Here is a 22452-nt window from a genome sequence, read left to right as displayed (position 1 = left end):
TTACAGGCTAACGTTTTTTTTAGGTGTATCTACCTAGGTATAAGGGCATGCCAACCTTTCTACCCTTCCTTCAAAGTGACCAGACATGCTTCATCTCTCATACCAAAGCAGTTATAGTTCCCTCTGTGGTAGTGTAACCAGGCTGATAAGCCTACCTGGGGGTCCAGATAAATTAACCCCATCAATGGAACACACTCATGATACTTCATCACTTTCAGTCAAAGCTGGCTCAGACAGTTTGGGAAGGTCCATGAGTGTTTGTACCCTTTCAAGCAGGCACAATTTGACTGCTAGCACGCAGAAGAAGCTGTGCTTCTGGTATAGATTTTGGTATGGAGCATTGTGTCAGGTTGGCACCACCATCCCCACTCAGGATTCCTTTCTGCTTGGGGGCAGGATAAGACAATGCTTTCACTACAGCATGGACTGGGTCCTATGCAGTCAGCTAATACTACCAGAACAACGTGGGTGAAGCCAGCTCTTCTCTTTCCCTGGCTTTTCCCAAACAGCTAGTGAGGTAAGATAGGGAATACACTAGTGGAACCTCTCCACAATCCTTTTTGCTTTAACAAAGCCAGAGCTATAGTCTGAACAAGTGTCACTTAACCCAAGAGGGAAGAAATAATGGGGACATCTAGTATGATGATGATCACTCAACTGCCTGAGAAAGAGTGGAGTGAAATATACCTGGCAAGAAATATACATTTCACTAAGGGGAGAGATGGCACTTTACTAGAAGGGACAGCTTACGTTTATTTGCTGAGAGCTGGGACTTATACTGGCCTCGAACCAGACGGCAGGTGGACCCATCGCCATTGCAGACCCCACAGTTATCTTCCTTGACAGCGCTTCCCAGCTGGCGGTCACAGCCAACAATCTGGCAAGAGAGAAAGATGTGCAGTTCAATGTGAACACCTACTTACTGACTGCTCGATCCATCTCTGCAACTAATTACTGCCAATTTCTCTCTCAGCATCTCTAGAGGGCCATAAAGTACATTAGCAATGAAAGAGGTTGAGCAAATCTGGATGGGAGTTTCAGACATGAGATAGTGAGCAGTTTAGTATTCAATAGCTTTTGCAGTCCACAGAAAGAAAAGAGTATTGTTGGAGATTGTTCTTTTTAGGGCACAGTCAACATGTCATGGTCAGGATCCTATCAGAAGTTGTCCTTCTTAAGAATTTCAAAACGAAAAATACCTGAAGTAGGTAGGGAGACAGATACTCAGAAAACAGACATAGATAAGAGAAAAGAGTAGCACAGAGCAGCACAGATAAATAATAGTAAAATGGCTGAGATCGCAGGGAAATTTTACCTGCTATACATTTGGAAAAAACATGTGGTTTTAATTATGTTTGACAATAACCCTACTCCACACAGTCAAAGCCTGTGTTCAGACTTAAAAATCTGATAAAGGCAGAAGGAACGGTTAAACAAAAGAACTTAGAGTCAGAAGTCTAATTACCTGCTTAGAAACTGGTTTTACACTTATGTGTAAATTGTTTTGTTCAAAATTTTAAAACTTAAATAAGTAAGCTAGGCATCTCAATTCATAAACATAGTTCCCAGGATAATCAAATACAAATTTATAATTTAATAGGTTTAAAATTAAATAAATGGAATATAAATTTATTTAGCACAGTGCTAATATAGGCCTTTTCTTTGAACTTTGAATTCTGGATCCATGTTATGAATTTTATACACAAATACTTGAAATTCAATAAATTAAGCAAGTCCATACAGCATTATAATTATCTTTAAATATATTAGAAAATGAAAGGCCTTCTAGCATTCTGGCATGTAAAGTAAGCAATGAAAAAATAAATGTGTATAAGTTCTGCTTCTAAGGAGTTTGTGCTAACACTAAGCCAGAGAGTATCTATAAATGGGGAGAATTTTAAGTAAAGTGCTAAGTTCAGCTTTAAAATTTCCTCCATCAGTGAGCTTCAGTTAAAATCAGAAAGTTGACTCTTAGAAACTGTTAAGAGCAAGTAGGACACTTTTCCTCCAGGCTCATAAAAGCTGCATATGTAACTTGCCCACTTAAACAATCAGACTACCATGTCTTATTTGTGTGTGCACAACTGCAGAACCCTACTAGTGCTAGCTGTACTTGTCATGTTGACACTTCCTCTGTTTTCTGCTGTGAAAATGTAGGCCTTGATTAAGGCTTGGTATTTGCTTTCAGCAATTCAGTTCCCATTTCTAACATCATTATTTTACTAGTGAAAGAAAAACATTTTCCTTGGTTATCTGTCATACTGATATAATTAATTTAATTTCAAACATTAGAGGTTTAGATTAAGGGTTGATGAAAACAACTGCTAAATTTCTTTGATTTTACCCACTTCTGCTGGGTTAGAACTGGGTCAGTCTACCACGCTTCTGCACTACATTATAATGTCTCCATGGGAACTAACATAGGCTAATGGAGTAATAGTCAAGCAATAATGATACATTTCTTTAAGAAACTGGTCACACCCAGACTGCAAGAGATATTTTATCACATTAAAACCACCATGGCAAATAATGCTTAGACAGCTGCAACAAAATTAAGATTATCTTGACAATGACTACTATACAAAGCTTCCGATTACAGATATACTCTATCAGTCATACCGTGTAAGATTTAAACTGTCTGACACAATGCCTACAACTCAGATGACTTTCATTCAAGTGCACCACTACAGATCACTAACCTCCAGGGTGAGAAGTGTCCTGCTGAAGAATGCATACATAATTGGAAAGGCCAGAATTCCCTTCCATACCTGTCCATAACATATTTTATATTAATTCAATGATTCAGTCTAGAATGGTATCCATATCTATACGTTTCCACCTATTTTGAAAAGAACACACAAACTGCATGAATGTGAAAAGGGCTGAACTTGAAACTCAGAGATGAGGAAAACAATTTCAAAAACAGCCTTTACTACTTTAAAGCCTTTTTTAACTTTGTGAATCATCAACTTGCATGTTGCCATGGGCTGCATTCTGATTAAAGTAAATTTATAAATTGAGCAATCTGGGGCTAGGTCACAACTTGTAGAGGAAACCACCAGGAAAATCTCAGGTGTAAAAGGAAGACATACTGAAGTTCATTGTTCTTTTTGAGACAGATATTCATTGCCATTGTATGGCACAAAAATAATTATTTTATTGAAAATGCTGTATTTCAAATGGAAACATTAAATAAAACGGAGACCTCAGGTGAACACCAAAATTTAAATAGCATGCACAGAACATGTACATCTTCCTGTACTTGGTAACGTCTCTCAGATAACCGTATACTTTCAGAATCTTTGACAAAATTAAATAAATTTACTATTTCTCCGCAAATTTCCCAGGTGGCTTTTTGGTTAGCTATACTAGCTATCTGTCCTAATAGATATTCAGAGCTGTTAGAACATGTATTAAATTTTCATTTAAAATCCTTATGAGTGATTACAGAAGATTCCAAGCAACTATATATAAATATATATATTTAATAAAACAAACCAAAACAAACAAACAAACAAAACAAAACAAAACAAAACAAAACAAAACAAAACAAAAAAAGGAAAACTGTGCAAATGGTCAAAATGGTCAAATATCACCCTGCAGTGAGATGTTGACAAATTAGAGGGCTGAGCAACCACCAACCACATGAAGTTTAACAAGTGCAAGTGCTCAATTCTGCAGCCAGGACAGGGCAAACCTGTTCGTACATACAGACTGGGGGATGAGAAGATGGAGAAACACCCTGCAGATAAGGACCTGGGGGTTTTGGTTGATGGCAAGTTGAATGTGAGCCAGAAGCATACTCTGGCAGTCAAAATTGCCAGCTGTACCCTGGGGTGCATCAGGCGTGGCATTGCTAGCCGGTGGGGGGAAGTGATTGTCCTGCTCTACTCTGCGCTGGTGCTGCCTCACCTTGAGTACTGTGTGCAGTTCTGGGCACCACAAGACAAGAAGGACATAAAACTATTAGAGAGTGTCCAAAGAAGGGCTACAAAGATGGTGAAGGATCCAGAGAGGAAGACATATGAGGAGCAGCTGAGGTCCCTTGGTTTGTTCAGCCCCGAGCAGAGCAGGCTGAGGGGAGGTCTCATCGTGGCCTGCAGCTCCCTCACGAGGGGAGTGGAGGGGCAGGCGTTGAGCTCTGCTCTCTGGGGACAGTGACAGGACCCAAGGGAATGGCATGGAGCTGGGACAGAGGAGGGTCAGGCTGGGGCTTAGGGAAAGGTTCTTCTGTGATTAATTTAACTGATGCCTGAATGAAAAAATATTTCCAAGTTCACTTCACTGTTCACTTTTTTTGTTTGTTTGTTTGTTTGTTTTGGTTGGTTGTTTTTCCCCTTTCTTACTGAGGGAAGTCCTTCTTCAGAGAAATCCTTCTTCAGTCTTTTGCAGATGATTACACTCAGTAAAAAGCCAGATAGGCTTTGCAATGGAGTCCTCAAAGCTTTAGAACCAAAAAGCATTACTCCTAATCTCTTATGTTACTTTTTATTATCTCTTACATGAAAATAGTCTATAGGTTGGACACTTATAAAAATAAAAGATCAGACAAGTAAATATTAAAGTGCTCCTAAAAAAATACAGAGTTACTGAGAGGAATAATAACTTTTGCCTCAACAAGCAGGAGAAACTTAAGTTTGGCTGTGTTGGAATGAGAATATGTAACGTCCTTAACATTTCTGTCCAAATCTCTGCTCCAACAAGGCAGCAGAGAACTAACTCACAATGAAGGATGAAGGTCCAGGTAAAAATATATCACCACCACTCCCAAGGTCTGCAGAGAGTTAGCAAGGAAGGCAGAGGTGTTTCTTGAACAAAATGAACAACATGAACAAAATGAAGAAGAATAGGTTTTGGAATAGTCATTGCAATGGATTATGCTGAAGATACAACACACTAGCAGAGACCCAGCTTTCAGGAAAAGTAGGTTAACTTAGACTGCAGAGCTAGAAAACCTGTTTTTCTAGATGACCACTGACATACGGACATACTGACCTGACCAGAGTTGGTTAAAGATTCGCCATGAAAATAAGTACCATGGAAGATACTGCTTGCCTGGGTCAGTAGGCAAGGAGTGAATAGGGATATTGTGCCTCTGACCCACAGCTCAGAGCAAAGGTTTGGTGGACACAGTTTGAAACAAAACACTGACATTTGTGAATCAAAGGTCTGGGGAATATTTCACTTTGAAAAGCTTTGAAATATCAACTCCTCATCTTAGTTTGTAACTGGAACCAATGTTGAAATTCTGAAGTTTCTGTGGGATGGAAACTTCCTTTTCCAATGCATTCTAGTGTTAATCTTAATATATCCTGGGGGGGTTAGGGAGATGAAGTCTGTTTCAATCCATAAAGTGTTGGGAAGGAAGCCCCTACCAGGAATGAAAATGGATTACTGCAACATATTGTGCCTAGAAATGTTCTGAAGTAAGCAGTTTTCGTATTCATTTCTATTACACATTAAGTTTCCTCCACTTAAAGAAGGGTAATGAAGCACAGACTTTCCACACTGAAATCTTCAGAGTTTCAAATTGCTGAAGTGTGGTACGAGGCTTGAACAGCAGATTGGTACCACACAAAATGTCAGAGGCAGCTCCATTCAGTTCCCTGGCAGCCTAATCCAAACCCCATTAAAATAAAGAAAACTCACCTGTAAGTTCAGTACACTTAGGATGAAGTTTTTACATATTCCTAAAGGACTTCCTATGAAGCATATTGCTGTTGTGGTTAAATGCTCATAAAGTACAGTATATATATCCATATATCAGCTATGCAATACTAGAGTGAGGAAGGCACAGGTGAGTATCACCTCCCTGCCCAGTTTAGCATCTCATCCTATGACAATATATACTCTAAAGTGGGCAGACTTTTTATTATCTTTATGGGTTTAGCATAAAAAGCTAGCAACAAAAAGCCAGAATAATAACAGCTAATCCCTAGCTGGCAGAGCCTGTATTGTTTTCTGGCTTAAGATATCACAGTTCTGCTTAGAGGTAAAGATTCCATATTACATTCTAGGCTGAAGTCCCACACTTCATGCTGAGTTTGATTCTTCCCCACTCCCAGTTTTACTCCACTGACAGCCAGTGAGCTGGCAAAACAGAATAATAGGGATATTCCTGACTCTGAGATATATAAATAAAGAAATTTTTACAAGACCTTGCAAGAAAAAAAAAAAAAAAAAAAAAAAAAGGGTTATCAAGTTAACAGAACAACTGCTTATGCATAATTTAAAGGCATTAGGTTTCAAGTCCAATGACGGGGGTTGGAACAAATTCACTGAGTGCGTGCATGAATGTTATGCGTGTATATGTTCCCTTTCTGGACTTGAACTCTGGCTCAGTTTAGCAGATTTTTCCAGAAATAAAACTGGACCAGCAATGACAGGTTCTGCTTCAGCCCTGCTAGCCTGGAAATGCCCTGAAGTAAGAAGTTTTCATAATCATTTCTATTCAGTATTAAGAAACCCTGGGCAGGAAATAATGTAATAAAGCGAGCTTGCAAATCTAGCCAATTATAAATAAATCTCCCTGTTTTTCAAAGGGCATGTCTGCAGTTCAAACACAAGGAGTTCTGAGATTCTGAGAAAAACAAAGTTGCCCTTCACTTGGAAACTAATGTGGGGCTCAAACTGGGACTTGTGTAGATTGTCACTGCTCAGCTGAAGAAAGTTTTGGATCCAAGCCACTCTTTCAGCTGAGTTCAAAACACCATTTTACAATCAGGGTGAAGAGCTGTTGTACTCTTTAAATTATTGTGGAGAGAACAAGCTTCAGGCTGTATTGCAAGCTGGAACCAGACTGGTGTCTGTGATATAGGGACGCACAGCCCCTGTTGCAGTGGTGTCTGCCTTCCAGTTCACTTTATGTTTCGTGCTGACACTTCCCAGCCTCAGCATTTACCTAGCACAGCCTGCCTCCAGACACGACACCATCCTGTGACAGGCATGCTCTTGTGCAGCACCAAGCACCAGGCTGGATCCTCTTACCCCACAGAATTTAGGTGGAGCCACACCACAAACAGCAACTGTAAGATGATTTTCACAATGGCAAGGCAATTTGTAATTGTGCTGGTAGAAGTGGCATGTGCTAGCTAGGCCTAGTGACATGTGCAGCCAATGGGCCTGTTTGACACTTGAGCCAAGAGCAACTTACAGCTGTTCAGGCAGCATAAACAAGCTTTTGTCACTGATCAGTAGCCAAATTGTTAAAAATAACCACTTTAGTGACTGAGATCCACCATCTAGCACAATAAGGATGTGGCTGGCCAGCTCAGTAATTCAGTGTAACTGATTTGCAGATCCTGTCTGGTATCTGCCCCATCAGCCTAGCATTTCAAGGCAGTCACAATTCTCAGCTATTACTATGTTTAAACCGAGACAATGACCCTCATGGAGCCTTGCCAGCATGTTGGACACAGTACTTAGGGAGTCAATGGTTTAGCCATAGCTCTAGAAGCAAACAGCAAACATCTATTAGCAGAAGAAACTCAAGATAAGTGCCTATTACTCAGGTTTCCCTCAGGGAAAAGAATAAATGTGACCTCATTCTGAAACCGCCCTTGATTTAAAAAGAAGTAATTAAATTCATTTAAAAGCTGCAACTTCTAAATGAGGATTTATAGATACATTAAAGTCTTGGATGTGGGAAAAAGGCAACTCCTATCCTTATAGGCAAATTTCATTAGAACTAATCTTCCTGCATTAAAAGGTTGAATTTTGCAGGTTCAGTCATACATACAACCAATTTACTGTTTGGGCCAACATAAGAAAGACCAGATATATGGAAACTAAGCCACATCTAGTTCATTCTCTGACGATACACAAATCCAGACTCTATCATTCTGTAAAGAGCAATATTTAAACAGAATTAAGTTCAAAGAGTTTATAGACAGATGACAAGAGAAAACCTGCTGCAGAAGAGGCTTTTGTAATCATTCATCTTCCCTTATCCATCTCATTCATGCTTTCCTTTAATTTTCCTATATGTGGGTTCATATGCCGATCTTCTGCAAAAGTAAGAATGAGTTTCTGCTATATTCCTGCATACCTGTGCTCTAATTCATGGAGGAGAATGAAAAAAAAAAAAAAAAAAAAGACTTTTTCAAGGCAGTGCTCTATAGCAGGTTACTACTGAAATACTAGATTTTCTCTAAAAGATTCCCACATATCATCTGGTTGGATAGCTTATTTAGCATTTCCAAGGGAAAGATTTGCCATGTTTTGTGAAAGGGGGTAAGAATACTACAGCAGAAAGTGATTGCACAGGCCATTATAAATCAAAACTCACCAAGGCAATTCTCTGTAAGTATCTTCAGAACAATGTGCTTGAGAAACCAAAAGCAAATTCTATGAAGCCTGCCCTCTGGGCCCACTCTCTTCTCCCAGACTATGAAGCACTAAACTGTAAAAGCATTTAATTGGCTCTTGTGACACTTTACATTTGACTGTGGTCCTTTGTCAGCTCTGGTGTGGCTTTGTGGCGTGCTTGATACTGACACTCAGACCTCTCTTCTGTTGGGTGTACAAGCTTCCTACTCTCAAACAGACTTCTTTTGTTGGCAGGAGTCTGTTCTCCGTCGGTCTGGATAAAGGGGGATCCAGCTGCAGTGCCTTGCTACAGACAGAGTGCCAGCACAGGCTTTCTGGTGCTTCAGGCAGTCATGCCATCTGTGTTATCAAAGGACAAAATTCACCCAGAGTTCAAATAATTAAGAGGGACTGCAGGCTCCCAAGCCACTGCTGAAACTTCTAGTTTATATGGTATTCTAGCCTGCTCCTCAGTGGGTAAGAAGAGTACATGCAGGCTCTATGAGAAGACAGGATGACAAAGGACCTAAGGGGTCTGCAGTACCACCTTGTCCTGGATCTTCATGAAAACTGTAAGACTCATGGTCTTTAGTGAGACCCATACAACAGTGTTGGTGGGAACATTCAAAACCACCCAGTCAGCATGGATATACTGCTGTCTTCACACAGCACTAAACCTCCTGGGCTACTCTACGCACCTCAGGTCTTAGGTAGGCTAAGGAAATACATACACATAGACAACTTCTTAGTATCTGTAACAAGCCTCCAAATTGATCTTTTTTTTAATTATTATTATTTTATTTTTTGTAAGCTCCTGAATTACAATGTGCTTTGCCTTGGCAAACGGATGTGCTCTGTATGCTGCTGGTCAAGTACACCATGCACAGTAGACAGTTTGTCTTCTTGGGAGTAACAGCAGGTATTGTTTCTGCTGAAAGACTAGAACAAAAAGCCTCTGCAATGGTGCCAATCTCTGTTGGATAATAAAGTGGAAAACTGATAGCTCAGGGCTGGGGAGTGAAGTTCTAATAATGCAAATGCAGATTCCTTCACACAATAAACGTATCCCCATTTCCTTGCCACTCTCTGCCACAAAAATGTTGTTACCTGGCATAATAATAGCAATTTAAGAATTTGACAATTACATTTCTGAGTCATTAGGTTCTCCATCCCACTCATTTATGTGTGTTGGAACAATGTCACATCAAAGCTACTTCTTTCATCTCAGAACAATGATAGTTATCAGCAACAAAACAAAATTCAGGTTTGCTATCCACATAACTTGAGATAGATGAAGATGAGAGTATTAAACAAAAGACTCAAGCAGCAGTTCAAGCTGTTCAGCCTGACACAGCTCAAAAGTACCTGACTGTCAGAAATCAAGGATTCAGTACTTTTTGAAATGCTTGTTTCCCCAGAAAACATCTAGGTTTCAATGTAGTCCCCCAAAGGATGGATTACTTTTGAGTACTTATGTTCAGGAGTTTTGTGCAGACATAAGAAACTGCAAAGTAGTTTTAAGCATCAGGCCAAAAAGCTGGGCTAAGCTAAAAGACAACTTAGAATTGATCCTGTTGTAATACCTTCTGCATGTCTGGGGAAAAATAGCCACCTTTTTGCCTAAATAAAACAGTTATCTTTACACCTTTTGTACTTTTCTTCTGGAGTTTTTGTAGCTTAGAAAAGAAAAAAAAAAAAAAAAAAAGCAACAAAAAGGAGCCAGAAATAACTGAATGACAGAAGACTGAAATCCCAGCAACATTTAATTACCTACACATTTTCCCCCCAATGCTTTCTTTTGCTTTAACCTGACTTCTGTCACAGTCTTGGCAGAAGAAAAATATTAGTGAAAGGTGTCATGGGGGACTGAATGTCTCTAAAAATGAATACATGCTAATACAAACACAAATGGTGCCTGTTTGCAGAGAATTAATGGCACAAAGGCCACCATTTCTCTATTCTGCCATCAAATGGGCAAATGATGGGTATTTTCAGTACTCTTCTACGAATGTAAAACAGCAAAACAGGTAAGAACATCTTTTTGGAAATTTATCCCTCTGAGAGTTTTCAGAGTCAGATAATATGCCAAATTAAAGTGCAGGAAAATGGGATATTTTCAAAGGAAGAACCTGATCCCCTGTGTTAATGGTAGCAAGCACGGATGAGAATAGTCATTAAAATTAGAGCAATTAGAACTGTAGGGTGGAAGAAACACAGGCTATTTTCTTCCAGGGCTTCAGTCAGGACAGGATAGAATCCTGGCCTTCTCCTTCCTCAAATCTAAAGTTGACTTGAAATGCTTGAGGAGAGCATGCAAAACAATTGGGTCACAAGCTAAGGACTAACTAAGAACAGTCTGGGGCTCATGGGCCCATTTCTGCAGCTGTGCCCCAAGTGCGTCCCAAAGGAAGACATCTATGAACCTTCAAAAGCCTGCTGAAGTGCCTATCTAATCCACGTTCTTTAAAATCCATATTTTAGTAGTAAGCAGGTTTATTGTGTCAGTGAATACAACATCCATGTACCAAATATGCTACCGCGTTAAGTGATACCCTCATCCTGATTAGCTGTGTATTGAGAGGTTAAGCCAGAAACAGGAAAGAGTCCATAAAACAATACTCTGTATTTGGAAAGGGAGAAAGAGAAACTGTACATCCCTAAATCATGAGTTACTCTGAAGGTTGACAGGCAATATAGCACAGTTATTACTTAAAGCAGAGCACGTCACTGTTCTGACATTAAGCACCTGCAGCCACTGTCTCTGATGTAAAAATTTAGAACCATAAGCATACGCATACATGTATATACATAACAATACAAGCTTGTATATATAAAGAACATAACAATGTGGTAAATATACAGTGGGAAAAACCATTTAACAAAACATCACTGCAGAAAAACCTGCAAAAGAGGATGAGGGAAAAGATAGGTGTGTAACTTTCATACTCTTGCATATACAGTAGTAGAACTACTGTTTTGCATTTTTGTAGGTCTGATTTTGGCCCATTTAGGGACCTAGTTGACAGGTCCTTTAGGAAGTAGTTCTAAAGGGCAGAAGGATCCAGGAAGACTAGACATTTTTCAAGAATGAAACCTTAAAGGCACATGAGCAGGCTGTCCCTAAGTTCTGAAAGATATGCTAGCAGGGAAGAAAAGCTTCTGGAACTTGAGAAAAGGAAAAAACAAAAAAAAACAAAAAACAAACAAACAAACAAACAAAAAACAAACAACAAAAGGAGTCTATGAAGAAGAAGCAGGCAATTCAGGAGGACTATAAAGATGTTGTGAGGTTATACAGGAAGGAAATGAGAAGGGCCAAAGCCCAGCTAGAGCTTAACTTGTCCACTACAATAAAAGGCAATAAAAATATAACTACATAAAAGAAAAGGAGAACTAAAGAGAATCTCCATCCTTTATTGGATACAGGGGGGCAACAGAATGGCAAGGGATGAGAAAAAGGCTGAGTTACTTAATGCCTTCTTTGCCTCAGTTTTTATTAGTAAGACTAATTCTTCTCAGGGTACTCAGTCCATGGAGCAGGAAGACAGAGGCAAGGGGCACAATACAGCCACTATGATCCAGGGGAAAATGATTAGCAATCTACTGGACCACTTGGACACCCACAAATATATGCAGCTAGATAGGATCCTCTCAAGGCTGCTGAAGAAGCTGGCAGAAGTGTCTGACAAACCATTTAAAAAAATTTAGCAGAGTCCTGGCTGACTGGAGAGGTCCCAGTTGACTGGAGGTTGGTGAATGCAACACCCATCTACAAGGAGAGGAAATACTATAGGCCCATCAGTATGACCTTGGTGCCAGGGAAGGTCACAAAGCAGATCATCTTGAGTGCCATCACACAGCACATACAGGACAACCAGGTGATCAGACACAGTCAGCGGGGACTTATAAAAGTTGGATCCTGCCTGACTAACCTGATATCCTTCCATGACAAGATCACCTGCTTAATGGAGAAGAGAAAGTCTGTGTAAACAAAGACGTTGTTTACCTGGACTTCAGAAAAGCAATTGATACTGTTTCTCACAGCCCTTTCCAGGAGAAAGTGTCTGCTCTTGTTCTGGACAAATGTACAGTTCACTGGGCAAAAACATGTCTAAATGGCTAGGCACAAAAGGTTGTTGTGAATGGAGTTAAATCTGGTTGGTGGGCAGTCACAACCTGTGATCTCCAGGTCTCAGTATTGTAGCCAGATTTGTTTAACATTTTAATCAATGACCTGGATGAGGGGATTGAATGCACCTTCAGTAAGTTGCAGATGACACCAAGATGGGCAGGAGAGTTGATCTGCTTGAGAGTACGAAGACTGCACAAGGATTTGGACAGGCTGGACGGATGGGTTGAATCCTTCCACATGACATTCAGGAAGGCTAAATGCTGGGTCCTGTGCTGGGCTCACAACAGCCCCATGAAGCCATATAGCCTTGATGAAGAGTGGCTGGAAAGCTGCCCAGCAGAAAAAGACCTGGAGGTGCTGGTCAACAGCTGGCTGAACATGAGCCAGCAGTGTGTCCAGGTGGCCAAGAAGGCCAACAGCATTGTAGCCTTTGTCATAAACAGTGCAGCCAGCAGGACTAAGAAAGCAATAGTCTCTCTATACCCAGTACTGGTGACTATTGTGTTCAGTTTTGGGCCCTTCACTACATGAAGGACATTGAGTTGCTTGGGCATGCACAAAGAAGATCAACAAAGCTGGTGAAGGAACTAAAAACACATGTGTTATAAGGAGCAGCTAAGGGAACTGGGGCTGTTTAGTCTAGAGAAAAAGAAGGCTGAGCGGAGACTTCATCATTCTCTACAGCTACCTGAAAGGCACTTGCAGTGAGGAGGGTGTCAGTCTCCTTTCTCAGTTGACAAGTGATAAGAGATGAGGCAACAGCCTCAAGTTGTGTCAGAGGAAGCTTAGATCTGATATCAGAGAGAATTTCTTGATGGAAAGGTTGGTAAGGCATTGGAATGGTCTCCCCAGTGAAGTGGAGGTATTTAAGAGATGCATGAATGTGGTACTTAGAGACATTGTTTAGTAGTGGACTTGTAGTGTTAGGCAGATTGTAGGACTTGATGATCTTTAAGTTCTTTTCCAACCAATTTATTTATTTATTTATTTATTTATTTTTTGTATTTATATGTTATTCATTCATCTATTATACATATCCAGGCCCTACTGGACAAAACAGCATATGAACATCCAGAAGATAATTTCTCACTTAATCAGAAATATTTTCCACTATCAATTTATTTGATCTATCACTCACTAGCAAAATCTTTTATCATAGATTTGCAATGATGAGTAATGTCAAAATATTAAGAATTAGCACTTAAGACTAATATTAGAGTGGTTTTTTTTTTGTTTTGTTTTGTTTGTTTTTTTTTTTTGAGAAGTAGATGAAAAAACTATACAAAATGGACTTCTGGCAAAATATTCATAATCCAGTGCACTCACTGCCTCAGCTTGAGATGAACTATAGCTCTGCAAGTACAAATTTGTTTTGTTGGCTACAATTCCATTGCAATACTTACTTCAAAAACAAGCAATACTTTTTGTTATTTCAAGCCGTGGCATTTTATTAAATAATCTTTCGTAGTGTATTTATTTATTTTTAAGTCAGTGGTTTTCAGCCAGTGTCCATAGCATCCTGGTGTCCATAGACTGACCACTTTTACTACAGGTACTTATCAGAGTTTGTGAAAGGTAAATAAGGGGGCAGTAATCCTGCTATCTGATGACTTCACTATTCATCTTAGCAGGAAAAAGTCTTGTAAATCAATCAATCAGTCAGAGAAGATTATAAACTACCACTAGTACTATATGGTGATTGATCTGTAAATACAACAAATGAATACTACCATAAATATCAGACATTAAGATAAGATTTTATGAGATACAGTTCTCTTTAACTAACAACCTCCAAAATGAAAAGAATGTAATGGAGTGTATCAGGTTTACACAGCAAAGGCCCATTAGCAGGGGGACTGCAGCAGAATCCAGCAGCTGCCCCGTGTCAGATCAGAGCCAGCTCCAGACAGCTCCAAAGGGACTTGCCATTGGCCAGAGCCCACGCAGGAGCAGGGGGTATGGGGGGAGCTGCCGCCCACCCGTGGGGGACCCGTGCTGGAGCAGGTTGCTCCTGGGGGATGGATGGACCCCGTGGTACGGAGCCGTGTGGGAGCAGTGCCTGAGGAGCTGCTGCCTGTGGGCAGCCCCCGCAGGCTCAGTTCGGGAAGGATGGCATCCATGGGAGGGACCCCACAGAGAGCAGGGGCAGAGAGAGGCTGTGAAGGAGTGGCGGAGACAAAGCAACAGAGAATGACGGCAGCCCCCATTCCCCGTTCCCCTGCACCGCTCAGGGGGAGCAGGTAGAAGGGTGTATACAGGGAAAAGGTTTTTAGTTTGCATTTAGTTTTTCAGTGCTCTATTCTGTTAGTAATAGACAATAAATTGCATTAATCTTTCTGAGCTGAGTCTGTTTTGCCCACGATGATAACTGGTGAGCTATCTTCCTGTCCTTATCTCAACCCTTGAGCCTTTTCTGTAGTATTTTCTCCCATTTTTTCTTTGAGGACGGGGAGTGAGAGCGCGGTTATGGGGGAGTTCAACTGCTGAGATGGGTAAAACCACCAGATGGAGAAAGATGGATAGTTCTGAAAGAAGAAACAAGTGTGCTTTTTCCAGCCCCATTCTTTTCAAAGTAGCAAACTTCCCTGAAGGCCTCCTCAGGAATGACCACCTTTTGTATTTTTGTGTCTAATCCTGCTATTAGAGCTATAATATGTTTCATTCTGCCATTCCAGTATAAACAGAAAATAATTTAACAGGCTTTAATAACAACAACAACAACTGTAGTGGCAGCAATAATAACAAACATACAATTAGTATCAGAGTTGATTTTTCAATAGCAGAATAATCTATGACTAATGTTAAATTATTCCTGGTTTAAACTGAAATAAAAGAATGCAAAAGTTTGCCCCTTTATTTTGATTCTTTAGAGAATTTTAAAGGAGTCAGTAGGTCTTATACACCTGCATGTGTAAGAAAGCAGTCAGCTTTTAACAAAACCCAGGCATACATCAAATCAATTTTTATGGATTTTTTAATAAGCACCATACTCCTAAATGTTGCTATTAATTGCAGCATAATTCTTTAAAAAAAAAAAAAAAAAGTTTTTGCAAGTAAATTTATGCTATCGTTCAGAGCCAGTGGTTACAAGTTTTGCATTTGGTGGGAGAGCTTACTTAATCATGTCCCTGTAGGAGTTGGATAAAAGGGAATGTTCTAGTAATGGACATTTTCAAAGTTTAACATTTTAATATTAGAATGCTGTAAATTTGTGAGGGCTATCATGATTTTTCATGGTGAAGGAATGCTGTTGTCTTGTTCTGTGGCTAAAATGTTAAAAGCAAGACCTCAGATGGCACACTTCACTGAGGCTCATATTACAGGGAGGGGAGAAAAAAAAAAAAAAAAAAAAAAAAAAAAAAGAGAGAGAGAGGGGGAGAGAGAGAGAGAGAATTAAGTGAAAAGAGTAAGTGCCTGTGAGAAAGGAGGGGACACAGAGATCCTGTGTGAACTGGGAAACTGCTGTATTATCACTTTTCCAGTCCCTGTGAATCTGGGCTCCTTGGGCTGGGAAGGAGGAATGCAGAAGCACCATGCCACATGTGTAAATATAAGAGACTTCCCAGACTGCAAGCACCTGATCAGTGAATGTGGCTTCAGGGAAGTACTCATCTACATCAGGTGCAGTTTTGGCTACAATACTGATGGGAGCTGTTCTTTGGAAACACTGTATAGCACCTAGCTGCCTGGCAAAACATTTAATAAATAACATAATCATCCTGATCTGGTGGCACACAGCCCCACACAGATTCTGCCATTAATACTGGAGACAGCAGAAGCCTTGGATAACCCTTGATCACCTGAGAAAGCAAAGACTGATATTCTTGCTCTTCCTTGCCAGAGTTAACAAAAGGAATATTTGTGGAATTCAGAAAATCAGAAGACAAAAATTAAATTGAAAGTGAACCAACTATGAAGACTATGATAACAGGAAGAACAAGTGAAAATGGTCAGGAAAATAGAGAAAGACAGAAACAAAAATGGAATACTTCCCCTTCAGCAGAATCAGAGACAGAAAACCAAGGAGTCTGGTTTGTGGAAGGGAAATGTTAGAAGAAACTGGATAACAGGAAAGAGATTTTGTTTTCCTTAGTAAAAGTCCCAGAATTTTTATGGTTACTGGTGATTGGGTTACAGGCCTTTCAGAGCATATATAACCATGCTCCTCACAATCCAGTGCTGCATCCTGATCAGGGTTTTTCTAGAGCCCGAAATATGAAAGTGTGAGGGAATAGAGAGAGCTGCACTAACACTCAGGTGGCTGCTTGAGTGAATAATCAAGGGAAAACACACAGCAAGAAATATGGCAGGCAGTCACAGGGACATGGCAGGGAAGGGCACAACCCACAACCCAGCAAAGCTGTCAGATCAGAGAGTATAAAAAATGTGATGGTAGAGAACAGAACAGATGAACTGTCAGTCAAAGAAAAGGGAAAGAAGTCCATGCATTTAACAAATTACAGTATGATTTTAGAGAGCACCACATAAGGCTGGCTCTTCATCAGAATGCAGTATAATAAAATCAATGAAATATGACAGAAAATTTGATAGAAAATCAAAGAGAAAAAAAAGCAGGGGAGAAAACTTCCTAAGGTACATAATGTGGCTGAAAATACATAGAAAGCCAACAATGTATAAAATCTACTTAGATTTGAAGGAAACTGGACATTGAAACATGAACCCAAACTTTGCCTTATCTAATATTGAAGTGTGCTTGGTGCTAACAGAGATAGCACAAATGTATCCATTAGCCTGTAGTCTATAAGCAGCTCAAGCAAATAAAGTTTGATGTAGATAGGTTCAAAATAACAGTAATATATATATAAATGCAATACATAAATAAAAGGTAATAGAAATGCAACTCAGTGAAATGAAGAAGACAAATTAGGATGTCAATAAATTGGCTGAATTTAGACGTGAATTCTAGACATGAATTTAAGGGTTAAAAAGTCTCACTTTTAACAAATGGATAAACTGAGGCCCAAAGAGGTGTAGCAGCTTGCTCAGTTATGTTACAAACAACTGGTAGATTTTCCAGTTTTGTACTTCATCACCACTATGTGGTTTGTGACTTATAGGGAGCAATAATCCTCAAAGACAACATAATTTTCTAGACCTGGAAAGCTTTTGCAAAGCAAAATAAAAAGCTAAACTTATTTTTTTAGAATACTTTCAAACTTGATCTACTACTGCAGCTAACTACAAAACAGTTCAAAACCTGAGATAACATTCCTCCAAAAAACCCAAGGATACTGTATAAGTGAGAAAATAACTTTTGCTCATTGATTTTGTATACCTCTTCCAAACAAGATAACAGTAAAGAGAACAAGATTATGAAAACAGATGACTAAAAAGAACCCTAAATGATACAGGTATGGAGAAGAAGAGAACATGTAAGAGAGAACTGAGGTAAGAAGTCATCAACAAAGGTGGCAGAGTACGGCTTCTCTCCTTACTTGGCACAAGCCGCTGATGCACATGTCCAGGGATTCAGTGTAGCACCGGGTCCCATCCAGAACCTTCGGTGCCAGTTCTACAACCAAAGCTGCCCCTCTGGCCTGGCACTTCAGCGAGCACGGGTTGTCAGGATCATTAGAGACAGGAAGCCACTCATAAAACTGCCCCTGGTACTTGACATCATTGTGTGCCGAGCACTGCTGAGCACGAAAATCACCTGCTTCTGGAGGGCAATCCTGCAGAAAAGGAGGAGGAAAAGGTCAGTGAGTCTACTTGTGATGAGTGACCACAGTGTTGTGTAGCTGGCCAAACTTCACAGTGACAAGATGTACCCAAATTTTCTGTTTAGAATATTTCAGACTGAAATAGAAGAGACAGCTATAGCTACATATTTCAACATATACATTCAACATATACATTCAAAGTATAATTATGCCTTCTTTTCTTCTTTCCCCAGAATTACTGAAAAAACATCAAGACCACGTGTAAGTATGCAGGAGACACAAGAAACACACTTTATGTATCTTAACCACAGAACCTGTCAGTCCTCAAATGCTCTTACAAAATTTTTTCCACTTGTGCACAAATGTGCATATTTGTGTGAGCACAGCCATCCTGCCAACCAACTTTTCCTGTTTGAAGAAAAAGAAAACAAACAAACAAACAAAACTGGGTTCAGTTATGTGTTTAAATTTTCTTCACTGTTGTTTTCCCCTGTGGCTTAAATTGGTTAGTATGGAAATAGAAATAAGAAAAAATGTAATACATATTTATATTTTTCAATCTATTAGAGGCAAAGATTTTATAACTCACATAATTAGAAACTTATGATTTTACTGTGCTTTGCTAATCCTTTAGGAGGCTTGTGAGACATCTAATCTGACTCTACACCCAGTACCCTGATATAAAAAAAACAAAGATCACTCATAGTACTTCAAGTCTTTTGTTAATTTATCTTCTTGAGATTAGAAAGTTACTTTTTTTCTATCTCACAGATACTTTCTTGCTGTCATTTAACACTGAAAACCATGAGTTAACCTCTCAAGAGAACAAGAAAAACTTCAAAATCATGAGACTTCAGGCAAAATAAACATGAGCTCTTTTTATCTCCCTTCCTGTTTTTGATCCTTAAAGCCTGATATTTTCAAGTTTTCCTGTGCAAGCAACCACAAAGATTCATCTTTTTTTTTTTTTTTTATTGTTTTTTTTTTTAGAAGTAATTTGAATTTCTTATAAAATTACAGGAATACAGGAGCTAACGTTTAGGAGAAACATCCACCATCATGAGAATTATGACAAAACAGCAAGTACTGGAAATACAGCTGCCTCAGATTATTAAGGCCCTACAGTCCTCCATCTTGCAGTCATAAGGAAATCTGCTCCACACTGGCATCTGGTCAAATACCAGACGAAATGAATACCTGCAATACCTTTGGTTGAGGATCATAACATTTATTTAGGGAGAAGTACTAATGTTGATTATATACTTGAAGGAGGGGGTTTTTACATATATACAACCAGATAATGTCCTTATAGGTTTTCCGTTTTATCTGTTTGTCCTCAAAATAACTACCTCCTCCTGTAGAAATTCTGGTGTTATTGATGACAAACTAATTCACATATCATCCCAGCTAGGAAAATTTTGCTGCTATTCAGGCAAAATAACTCCTCTGAGGTTTAAATGGCCACCTCTGTTTCTCAGACCTTTTTCTACATCTTCATTCACTAGCTCTTTCCTGCTCCTTTAGACAGGATTTAGAGGTTTGCATTGTTTTGTATTAAGAAAACCTCTCTTAACAATCAAGCTTTCAAATCTGCTCTTGAAGAAAACTGGCAGAATCTTGGCTATAAATTCATCATTTGTATACTCTTGGCACAAACCCAGGATAATGAATCTGGCCCGTCATTCACTGTGTAGTGGCAATGTGGTTACGCCCATTATGCTTGAATGTTGAATGATGTTAGATCACACCACTCCAAACATTTCTTACAGTGAACTATACACACATACAAGCCATGGCCATAAGCCACAGATTTTCAGTTAATTTGCTTTGTACCATGAGAGCAAATTTTCAGTTAGTTTGCTCTCTATTTGAGTGTGATGCAGCCTAAATATGACGGGTCAAGCTCCAGGCACAGTTCTGGTGTTTAAGTACAAGGAGGTAGTGCTCTTGCTACAAAAGGTTAAATGAATTAAGAAGAAGAAAAGGATTTGGGCCAAATCTTGCCGTAGAAAAATATGTATCAAATACTGATAATGTAGAGCTCATCCACTCTCCTTGGAAGTCAATACTGAAAGTCCAAGTTCATAACTGGAATCTTACTATGGGAGGACTTAAACAACATACAACTTGTCTCTTCATAACTTGTGGATGATATATATCTTTTTGAAGATAAAAGGTTGATTTTATTTGTTTGATTTTAAAATCTCCAGAAAACAAAACAAAACAAACAAACAAACAAACAACAACAATCAGGCATTCAGGCCTTTTTTGTGATCTAGGCAAACTGTTAATACAGGAAAAACTTGGACAATAGCAGAGAGTGAAGAGAGCAGATTATGTAGGAATTTCATTATTCCTCCATAGTAATCTAAAAGAGAATAGTAGAGAAAAAGGGTCTTTCTGTTCTGCTTTTAAACAGACGATGAACAAGACAGTTACCACTTGACCCAAGATCTACTTTAGCTCTATTTTCACCAAAGAAGGGACAAGTAAAGAGGAACACTGTGGCCTTATTTTCTGCCAAAAAATCTTCTGATGCATGCCCTTCCCTGAATTTTTCTGTCCATAAGCAAATACAGTCAGGTCTCTTTGCCTGGCTTATGCTTGTTGCAGAGAGCCAAGCCAACTCTCTTGTTTGTTTCAAGTTTGGCTCTACCTTTGAAACTTCCTGGCTTGCAATAACTTTATTTTTTACAAAGACAGCAAGGCCCTTTAGAACACACAACATACAGAGCTCATAATCCTGCTTTGTAAAGGATTCAATACTATATTTGTTGTGTCAGATTTTATTTTTAAATCAAAGAAATAAAAAATGTATGGTCAATGTAACAAACTTTCGGGACACTGCAGGTGATCAGGACCAATGTTAAATACTTCCACTCTTTGATATAATGATCAAAATAAGACAATGGATTTAAATAACAGAGCTTGCATTTAAAAAAGTTTGCATGTGAAACCTGAAGCCATTCAAGGAATTCATTCAAGCAGTCACAAAGGCAGACATCCATACTTATCCTGGCACACAGATATGAAAAAAGGCCACAGCCTGACCCACCACTTTTCTCCTACCGAAATCCTAAATGTTGAATCCTAGGTCTGCCTAAAGACCTTGAAGATCCCTTTCTCTCAAAGGGAACTTTCCTTCCAGTTAGGAAAGCACACGTACTTGCACCTACACCCATAACACCTGCATAGCCTCTGCAATGTTCTTTATAACAAAATGGTCAAGTTAAGAAAAGTTGCAACCCAAAAGTATTACCATCATTAGACACAGGTCACTTAGACTGAAAAAGCAGAAAATGTACTGAGATTGGTACTTTTTATTAATTTGTTGTCTGTGTTTTCATTGGCTTTTAAAACTCACTATTTATTGTTTGTATTACATGTCAGTGATGATCAAGGGGAGCTTTGTTCAGTCATATAATGGTAGACAGACAGAAGCTCACAGCTTACAAATGAGTATTCTAGTTGCTGAAATAACAGATAAGGCAAAGCCAACGTTTTATTTCATATTGGTTCAAACTGTAAGTTGCTATTTTCTTCTAAACACTTCTCGCATCTTTAGATAATAGCTTTTGCCTGTTTGAGTGCCCAATTTGTTCAGTGTTGGCTCCTGGTGAGGAGAAACTATAGAGTCTGATTTGACAAAGTCTTTTCCATAAAGTCTTCTCCATTTTTAAAATTCAGACATCTTTCAGCATGTGTCTGGGGGTTGGTGGAAAGGGATCCTTTACAGCCGCCAGCTAGCACTGCTTCATTAGCTTGAGTGAAGTTGTATTTTCCTCTGCCAAGAGTCTGATCCTGGAAGATATCTAACAGTATGTAGTTTTTCTACCTGTACAACAGAGACAAACAAAGGTGTGCCTACCTGTTGAACCATCCAGAAGTTGCAGGCCAAGTTAGACTGGCAATGAGCCTGACGTATCCTGATCTTTGTATGGGTTATGTTTTTCTGCAAGGTATTTCACTGAATATATCTTCATGGCCTATGCTTGGCTTGGAACATGTGCCAGCACTGTTGTCTGGCCACAAAAGCACTAACAGTTATGCTTCAGGCTACTCTAATTTGGTGCTATATTCAAATCTTACAGTTTTTGCTTTCATTTTGAATATATCTGTGGGCACCTGTGGACATGAGGAACTGCTGCAATTGCACTCCTTGTAGAATCAGCAAGATCTTATAAACTTGAGTCTTGTATAAGCCCGTTTTCTTCAAGCATCCTATCCATTATCACAGAATCACAAAATTGTCTAGGTTGGAAGAGACTTCAAGATCATCGAGTCCAACCTCTGACCTAACACTAACAAGTCCTCCACTAAACCATATCTCTA

General features: G+C 39.3%; 1 protein-coding gene across 1 annotated transcript in view; it reads right to left on the bottom strand.

Annotated features, from left to right (window-relative positions):
• ADAMTSL1 (ADAMTS like 1) overlaps positions 1–22452 on the bottom strand; it is a gene marked incomplete at both ends in the record, with an annotated part of 347299 nt that overhangs the window by 129447 nt on the left and 195400 nt on the right. Inside the window, 2 exons of the mRNA XM_084305155.1 lie at positions 751–877; positions 17896–18132. Of these exons, the coding sequence (XP_084161281.1) occupies positions 751–877; positions 17896–18132 (364 nt within the window). The remainder of the gene's footprint in view (positions 1–750; positions 878–17895; positions 18133–22452) is intronic.

Source organism: Netta rufina, assembly GCF_964035555.1.
Source record: "Netta rufina genome assembly, chromosome: Z".
NCBI lineage: Eukaryota > Metazoa > Chordata > Aves > Anseriformes > Anatidae > Netta > Netta rufina.
Note: the sequence above shows the minus strand (reverse complement) of the source record. Positions and strands in the feature narration are given on the sequence as shown.